The sequence below is a fragment of the Brassica oleracea genome, chromosome C5, assembly GCF_000695525.1.
Source record: "Brassica oleracea var. oleracea cultivar TO1000 chromosome C5, BOL, whole genome shotgun sequence".
Lineage (NCBI taxonomy): Eukaryota > Viridiplantae > Streptophyta > Magnoliopsida > Brassicales > Brassicaceae > Brassica > Brassica oleracea.
Genome location: NC_027752.1, coordinates 8,473,346 through 8,483,166, shown reverse-complemented (window position 1 = coordinate 8,483,166; position 9,821 = coordinate 8,473,346). Strand labels below are relative to the sequence as shown.

Here is a 9,821-nt window from a genome sequence, read left to right as displayed (position 1 = left end):
CCAAGAAGTCCAACCTCTTCCACTATATCTGATGCATATTTGCGCTGGCATAGGTATATACCTGATGAGTTCCGTGCCACCTCCAAACCGAGAAAATATTTCACAGCGCCAAGATCTTTCATGTGAAAACAAGTACTCAAATATCCCTTGAAAATTCTAATCGCCTCAGAAGAATTTCCGGAAATAATCAAATCATCAATATACACCAAGACTTGGAGAGAGACTCCTTGCTTGTTGTAAACGAATAGTGAATAGTCTGAGCGAGTTTGAGTAAAACCATACGTGCGCAGAGACTCAGATAGCTTAGCAAACCAACATCTAGGAGCTTGCTTTAGCCCATATAGTGATTTCAAGAGACGACATACCCGTGTTTCACCAGGAGGTTGAAATCCCTGCGGAAGTTTCATGTATACCTCTTCATGGAGATCTCTGTGAAAAAACGCATTATGCACGTCCATCTGGTGCACCTCATGATTATTCTTTGCTGCAAAGTCGAGAAACAAACGTACTGTGGTCATCTTCGCAATAGGTGCGAATGTTTCTCCGTAATCGATTCCTTCTTTTTGGTGATTCCCAAGTACAACCAAGCGAGCTTTAAAGCGTTCTATGGTGCCATCAGCTCTGTATTTGATTGTAAATACCCATTTACATCCAAGTGCTTTCTTGCCAGCAGGTAAATCCTCAAGTCGCCATGTTCCACTGATTTCGAGTGATCCATATTCTGAATCCCTAGCTTTTACCCAATGTTCGTGTTTCATTGCCTCTTCATATGAACGTGGCTCAACATTCGTCGTCAAAGCCAACAACAATCTGCGATGATTAGGTGAAAAACGATCACAAGAGACAAAGTTGCATATAGGATAAGGCGAACCTGAGGGTAGCTGTGAAGCAGGTGAGTCAGAGTCGAGAGAGAGAGGATTTTTTATCAAAACTGTACCAATGACATAATCTCGACGTCGCGTGGATTGGTTTTTGGAACGATGGCCCCTTCCTAAACTCTCAACGGGATTGCTCATTGTCTCTGTCTGTGGCATATCATCAGAGGTAGTAGTCCCAACATTTTCTTCCTCATTCAGTGTCGTAATATCTTCAGTCAATGTGGTTTCCTGATGAACATTTTCAGTGGCTTCCTCATCAGTATCCAGAGGGTTCAGAATTGGAGTCGTGAGAGCTCCATCATCGACTGACAGTGGAGGTCCTTTAGTGGCGAAGGGAAAACAATCCTCTTGGAACACCACATCACGAGACACAAAAACTATCTGCTTTTCCAAATCATATAACTTCCAGCCTCTCTTCCCATATGGATAACCTAAAAATATGCATTTGTTACTTCGAGGAGTATCGCCTTGACGGTTGAGGTTATGAGCATAGGCTAAACAACCAAACACACACATGTGTTTATATCCTGGAGCATGGCCATATAGGAGATCAAACAGAGTCTTATTATCAAGCAAAACCGAAGGGGTACGGTTGATCAAGTACCCGGCTGTAAGAACACATTCTCCCCAGTATTCTATGGGCAAATGTGATTGGAATCGCAGGGCTCGAGCAACATTCAGTATATGACGATGCTTGCGTTCCACACGACCATTTTGCTGTGGTGTATGAACGCAAGATGTCTCATGAATGATTCCATTTTCATGGAAAAATCGAGTCAGGCAGAGAAATTCAGTGCCATTGTCGCTTCTAATTCGTCGCACTTTCTTGGAAAACTGCATCTCAATCATTGCCAAGAATTCACGAATTTGTTTTGAGACCACAGTTTTATCAGGAAGAAGATATAACCAGACTGCACGAGAATGATCATCTACTATTGTCAAGAAATATCGAGATCCGCAGAACGATGTAGTACGATAAGGTCCCCATAGATCACAATGAATCAAATCAAAAACTTCTTTAGCTTTATTTGAACTATCAGGAAAATTTTGACGAGTCTGCTTGGCTCTTAAACACACATCACAGTTCTGATTCAAAAAAACATTACGACTACTAGAAGTACTACGGACAGCCGGAACCATTCCAGTAACTTGAGGAGACGGATGACCCAGACGGTGATGCCACAAAACCAAATCATCACGAACACTTGTCTGCAAAGATGTCAATGTCTTGATCCGATGAAACCGGTACAGTCCCTCTCTCTCTCTTTCACCCGCTCCAATCAGCATCCTCGTACGTCGATCCTGCAATATTATCAACTTATCAGTCACTTGACCAATCAAGTAGTTGTCTGTCACTAACTGCCCTAGGGAGATCAGATTCATGTGAAACCCATTAACATGATAAACATTCTTCAAAGACAATAGGGAATTGAGATGGATTGTCCCTTGCTTTCTTGTCGTTACATCTGAACCAGCAGGAAGAGACACTGATATGGGAGCAATATCGCGAATCTCGTTAAGCAAGTCAAGGCAACCAGTCATATGATGTGTTGCACCTGTATCAAGTATCCACACATTTTCATTTCTCTTACCTCTTAGTTGAGGAGTCGATTTCCCAGCCATGAGAAGATGCTGAACTGCAGTCCACTGTTCATCAGTAAGACCGCTCAAACCCTGGCGATCAGAGTCTGTGAGGCTCACGTTTGCAGACACTGCCGCTGAGTTAGCACTGCCGATCTGAGTGCTGTTAGCTCGTGTATGAGAGCCACGACCCCTTCCAGATGCAGTGCTCTTGTTATTTCCTCTATTTCTTGACCTATCGCCCCACCACTCAGGGTAGCCAACCACTTTGTAGCAAGTTGCTGCCTCATGTCCAGTTCGTCCACACACTGTGCAATGGCGAGAACCATCACGATTTCCTTGTCCAGTACGGTATGTTTGATTCTCACTTTGGCGGGACACATCTCGTGTATGAACTGTGCCTCCTTTGCTGAACAGATTCGAGTTGGCTTGAGATGCAAAACTCATCACCGGAACTTATTTCACAGCGTTCTGTCTGATCGTTTCATTCTGTACGATAGTTTGATATACGCTATCGAGGTCAGGAAGAGGTGTGATCGCACACAACTGAGAACGTATCACACCGTGGGCAGAGTCATCGAGTCCCGAGAGGAAGTCATGTATCTTCAATGTTTCTTTTTCTTTATCATGAGAAGTATTGAGGTCGCACTCACACTTGTTGCAAGAGCATCTCTTGGAGTTCATACATTCTGAAATTTCATCCCACAGCTTGGTTAACCTTCCGAAGTAATCATCAACCGAAGATCCGTTCTGCTTGCATGTTGCCAATTGGTTTTGAAGTTGCTGTAGACGAGCTCCACTCTTCTGTGAGAAACGCTTCTTGATTATATCCCACAAGTCTTTAGCAACCTCACGAGTAGAAATCGAAGAGCGGATCTTTGGTTCAATTGTTTGTTTAATCCACCCAACCAGAAGATGATTATTAGCTATCCAATCTTCAAGGTAAGCAGAGTCAGTTCCAGGTTTAGGTATGCTACCATCCAGGAATCCAAATTTCTTCCGAGAGCTCAATGCTATACGGATATTCATAGCCCACTCATCATAGTTCGAGCCGTTGAGAAGTGGCTGCGAGATGATTGCACCAGGGTTGTCATTGGCAGACAGATCATAGGGAGTGATCGTCTTGTACTTCTGATCAGTAGTAGTAATAGCCATTCCTGTTCTCAGTTTGAGAGTCTCTGTTTTCAAAGAGCAGAGTAATCGAGAAAATTAAGTTGAGAAAGAGACCCTCACGATTGTAAGAAGACTCTAAGATGAATGATAAGGAATTTTAGTTTATGTTTGTTCAAGGCTCTGATACCATGATAAACTTTGAATCTCAAAGTATTCTTCTTGTCCTATTCATTGACGGCCAAAGGCCTTATGTATATGTTACAAGATGTCTACCCTAATGGAAAAGGAAACAATACAAATTGCCATAAAGTATTTACTCAAATATACATATACGATCTTCCATATTGTAATAATATAGGTATATTGGTTATTAAAAAGTATATTAGATTCATACCTCTGTGTTGCTAATGTTGATTACATGCTCCTCAATCTCATCCAAGCCCACATTCAACTTCTTCAGTATGCGAATAGTTGAACACGAGTTAGTAGGAGAGATGGTAAGATCATCTGAAATCATGTACGTTGTCCCTCTCCTTACAAACCCACTGCTACCATGAACTGTTGATTCTGTACTTCTATCATAGTTTGGATACATCAGTTTCAAAGCATAGCTCCGGGAGTTTACTAGCACTGTCCACACACTATAATCTTTGCGACAGACATCAAGCCGCGGTGCCTGGAAATTATAGTTCATAGGAAGCATAGATGTGCAAGTCAATACACTTGTTGTGCCTTCGCTAGAGCTCAAACTCTTCATGCTTTTATAAAAGGTGCCAATGCATCCCAGTTTAATATTGGCTCCGGATATTTTCCATAATGACTCCAAAGGGACAGCCAGGAAAATGAGTAGTAAATCCACAAATTCTTGCCCGCTTTCGGCATAAAGAACCTTCTTGTCCTGCTTCCTAACAAATACAGTGACTGATGGTAGCTCATTTGGTTTTTTTTTACCACAAGCTGGCACAGCTAGGTTTGGCATGTTATGTGTCCTTGTAATAATACATGAGCTCCGTTTCATCAAGAACACATCCATCAAAGGAGTATCCGAAGAGAATAAGCATTCCAGCAAAGCTAGTACCTACGTACATTAGGATTTTCATATATTAGAGGACAAAACAAACAATGTCCAAGTAATATAAAAAAAACATTGAAAATGTAATCACCTCTGTGTGACCAACGTCCACAAGCATCTCATCCAGCTTATTAAGATCTGTATAACCGAGTCCTCTAAGTGCCTTCAAGGTGAGGACAATGGAACAAAATCCCACTTCCATATTGTCTAAAATGATGAAAGACTTCTTCCCGCTGCCAAATATTTCTTTAGGACAACCTTCCATTGTGTTTATCTCCTTTTCCATAAACTTGCCACAAATGCATTTTAAGGAGCAGAAGTTACTATATGCCCTAGAGCATGAATCAGAAGCTTCCAAATTCGGGCACCTATAGTGTCATCTATGTTAACCTTAAGTCGTTTGCATTCCCGCTCTTTCGCATTAATCGCATTCAACAGTATATGCCTACAAGGCTCGGTTAAGAAATCCTCAGTGCTCATGTCAACAACACTTTTGTACAGATTGTTGAAACAACCTATTGTTGCAGGTTGAGACTTTTGATTCTTCTTACGAATCGACTCTCGCTTCACAATCTGTTAGTCTAACGGATCCTAACTCCGATCGACTCACTTAACGTTTGATCTCAGTCCTCTCTCGCACTCGTTTGCAACCAAGAACGATAAAAGAAAAGAAACAAAATGCACACACAGATTGTTTGCCCAGTTCGAGTCTCAATGTGAGATCTCTACATCTGGGTGCTTGACGGCACAAGCAGACGACTTTACTCAATCACTCCAAAAGATCGTACAAGAAAGATAGAATCAAGAGTCTTATACAAACCGCTACAAGCTCTTGATCTTTCTGATACTTTCTCTCTCTGATTCTAGCTCGTCGCTTTTACTCTTCTTCTCGTGATAATGATGAACTTCTCTCTCTCAGCTATATAGAGGAGACTGGTACAGCGGATTAAGCCGACTCCAATAACCACCCGGTTATCATCTTCTTTAGTCTTGTACCAAGAGTTAATGAACCAGCCCGGTACACTACTCTAAACCGTTGTTGAATGTCACAATCTCGACAATTCTGCTGATATTTCTGCAGCAATCTGACAATGGTACCCATCGGCAATATCAAAAAACTAAAGAGTACATCAACAAAATCCTTACAAATCTCAGCCAAGACAACCTTGTTTTTCTCCTTGTCAACAAGAAGTTTCAGCTTAAAAACTGGTTCATCTGAAAACTCCGTTCCAGCCATTGAAAACAACCCAAAATTAAGTTTGAAGTCGAAAAGCTTTCTGCTTATTTCTTTAACGGCACAAACCGAGGACATGTTACACAACTGACCTAGCCTCTTTAAAATTTACATTTATCGAAAAGAATATTTGCCTATATACATTAATGAACTATATACACAAGTCACCTACCCTATCAAATTTTGACACACTTTTACAAAAATAAAACAAAAGACAATGAAAAATTCTTAATTTTCTACAACTCCAAAAAACTAAATTCCTAAAAAAAAAAATTCCTAAATTCTCTCAGAATGCCTCATCCAAGTTGAAAAATCTGAAACAATTATTTTTCATTTAATTCTTAGGCATTAATTTTTGGCAGCTTTATTAACAACAGCAAGCTCATGCTTGATGGATCTCTGAATGAAGCCTCAGATCAAAGCAAGAAGCCCACAACAAAGAGCAACTTTCAGTCCAGTCAATGTGCCTCAGCTAAAGCGAAAGATATGATCAACGGTCAACACAAAAGCACAGTACTACGTACTACTCCAACGGTTACAATGCCAGCTCATTGTGTGACCACAACAAATAGATTTGATTGTCTTGGCTCATGTGCTGAGGTGTGCTAGAGGATAAGATCTAGATTGAGTATAAATAATGTATGGCGTTGTTGCCAAAAAAATAAAAAATAATAAAAAATAATGTATGACGTTGTATGATGAATGCAAGTTGAAAAGTTCAGATAATACAAAACACTTTCTTCTCCATTTGTTTCTATGAGATTCACATGGTATCAGAGCCATGGAAGAAAACTCAGATCCCGTTTCTGCTCCATCTCTGAGTATTACTCGTTGTGTGACCCTAAAACTTTCATCTTCTAAATATCTACTATGGAAGACACAATTTGAGTCCTTTCACTCTAGCCAGTCTCTTCTTGGCTTTGTCAATGGTAGCTCTCCACGTCCTCTGCCTACGATCTCCACAAGGAACGAAGATGTTGTTACAGAAACAGCAAATCCAGAGTTTGTTAAGTGGGTTCGCAAAGATCAGTTGGTCATGGCCTGGCTGTTTGGATCTCTGACAGAAGAAGCACTCCACTCTGTGTACGGCATCCATTCAGCTCACGAGGTGTGGATCAGTCTTGCGAAGAAATACAACCGTGTCTCAGCCACCAGGAAGCTTGATCTACAACGAAAACTTCAAGGTATGACAAAGAACCAAAAGTCTATGTCATAGTACCTAGGAGATGTTAAGAGTGTGTGTGATCAGTTGGATTCTATTGGCTGTCCCTTTACTGATCAAAAAAAGATTTATGGTGCGTTGAGTTGTCTTGGGAAGGAATATGAATCCATTGCTACTGTCATTGAACACTCCATGGACTCTGAGCCTCAGATGAGCTTTGAAGATGCGGTCTTTAAGCTCGTTAACTTCGCCGACAAGCTTCAGGTTTACAATCACGTTCCTGAAGTAACTCCTCACATGGCTTTCAACACTGGACGAGGCGGCTACAACAATCGTGGCATAGGCTACTACAATAACAGAGGTGGTGGTAATCGTGGGAGAGGCTCCGATGGTAGCTACTCTACCCGTGGTCGTGGATTTCATCAACAGTTTACTGGAGGTTCACGACCAACATGCCAGATATGTGGCAAATATGGGCACTCTGCGTCTCGCTGTTACAGCCGGTTTGATCAGGACTACCAGACACCAGACAACATTCAGAATGCTCTCACAATGATGAAGTTGTCTGATCAGCAACAATACAGTGGTCAAGAATGGTACCCTGACTCTGCTGCAACAGCCCACATCACCAACAATGGTTCTCAGCTTCAGTCCTCTGAACCATACTTGGGGAATGATCAAATCATCGTAGAAGATGGAGAATCCTTGCCTATCAAGCATGGGCTTGCTGTTGTTAATAAGCTTACTACTAAAAAAAGCCAAAAGATGAGAAACTCTAAGTTATATTTGTTGGAAATTTAAACTTAGGTTTTCCAATCACACCTTGCTATATCTTTGCCCTTACTCTCTGTCTTTGTTTTCCCTTAAATAAAACATTTGTTGGACTACTACACAACATATAAGATAAAAATTTGTACTCTCTCTCTCTCTGGACTTTTTCTTTCTCTTTTCCATCTCTAATGTTCTTCCCAAATTTTCTTTGTGTTCAACCGGTTCTAGTAGCTCCCTACGCACTTGAACCGAATTCCCTTTTTTGTCTTCAACTTAAACATACATATTACCAACGAATGTAACTACTGCTACATGAATTCAATTCACGCTGGGAGAGATTATTTACAATGTTTGGTTCCCGGCAAAGAGTTGAATTACACCCCAAAAAACTTAAACATACTCTATGAAAGTTCTGTAATGGCAACTCTTAATCTATATAAACAAAGATAAATGTTTGCTTCCTATCTGCATTTGTATTCAACGTTCATGATATATTAATGATTTCTTAGTGATGAAAACTTCCTTGAATGATCTCGGTGTCTTCCAAATAATTCATAAAGATAGATCATTCCTTTTGTTTTCTTTGTTCTAGATATTAATTTTGTTATTACTACTCATTGGTTGTAGTCATTTTTAGTCCATTCGATGGAATTTTGAACCTTGACTTTGTCTCTCCCCTCCCCCCCCAACGGTGTGAGAGAGTCTGTACTGGATATCTATGACCTTAAATAAATAACAGGTCGTCATTCAGCTTATAGCCTTAGTCAGGTGCAATAAACTGTGAAAAATGAATCGGACGTTGACCCGGGATAATAGTTGGATCAATGGTTAAACATATCCAATCGGTTAACCCGGATTTTAAAAACTTTAATCTAATTTTACATTAAATAATTATATATATACATATGAGTAAAAATATCATCTAATAGATATCTGAATTAGAAGTATATATTTATTTTAATATTGTTTGATTAAATTATATACCATATAAAATTTATTAATATTCTAAATTTAAAATTTTAGAAATAGAAATTATACATAAAATGATAAAAAGAAAATCACAATTTTAACAAAAAAAAATTAATAAAATTATTGAATAAATATTTTATTCAACGCAGGTCCTGCATTAACAAGTATTTTGGTGAAATCCTTAATTTTACTTGAATTCTTTTATTATAACACTGGTTGAATATCAACACTATTTTTGGTTATAAATGTAAACACCATATAAGATCTTTTTTTTTTTTGCTATTATCACCATATAAACTTCAAACTGAATCATATAAAAAGAATAAGATAATATTAATTTTAGCAGAGAAAAATGAATTTGAATGAAAATAATCATAAAGTTCTGTTGATTTTTGTTGTTACATTTAAAAATCAAAAATTATGAAAAAACGAGACGATTGAGAATATAGAAAAGATAGAGAAAATAGAAAAAAAAAACATATGATAAAAAACATTTGGAATAAACAGTTTGACATGGTGCTACAAAAATGGAACATGTGATTCTTTGTGTTGAGGGACAGTTACTTTTTTAATTTTTTAACAATTGGAAGTGATATAATTTTGTAATTAACTCAGATTGTTAACAGTTGTGTTGATGATTTTTTGTTTTTTTTTTTTGTGTTTTTGAAAAACGTTTGCCAGATGTTAAATTTTGATTTGTTAGGTGATTTGTGCTTTAGTATATAACAAATAGTTCTTTTTTTTTTTTATCAATACGCAATAGCTCTTTTTTTTTATCAATACCTAATAGCTCATTTATTTATTTTGATCAATACCTAATAGCTCATTTATTTATATTCTTACAAGAAACTTAATCCTGGCAGAAATCATTTACCAAAGGCCCATAAAGCCATAACATGTGGCGTTAGTTTGGAACCGTCTCGACCTGACCTGACCCGACCCGTTCCCAGAATCTGGATTGTCCCACGAACTTGTGGGGGCTAAATTTGAGAACTGGTAAACAATAGTGGTTTAACAAAAGTTTAGGAAACATTATTAATC

The 9,821-nt window shown here is 38.8% G+C and overlaps 1 protein-coding gene across 1 annotated transcript; it reads right to left on the bottom strand.

Moving 5' to 3' along the window:
* Nucleotides 1–3,960: 3,960 nt before the first annotated feature.
* LOC106344426 lies at nt 3,961–4,909 on the bottom strand. The gene is made up of 3 exons (XM_013783810.1): nt 4,736–4,909; nt 4,462–4,650; nt 3,961–4,392 (listed from the first exon to the last, which is right to left on the bottom strand). Exons 1-3 carry the CDS (start codon nt 4,907–4,909, stop codon nt 3,961–3,963), a joined length of 795 nt encoding a protein of 264 aa, XP_013639264.1.
* Between the last annotated feature and the right edge of the window lie 4,912 nt (nt 4,910–9,821).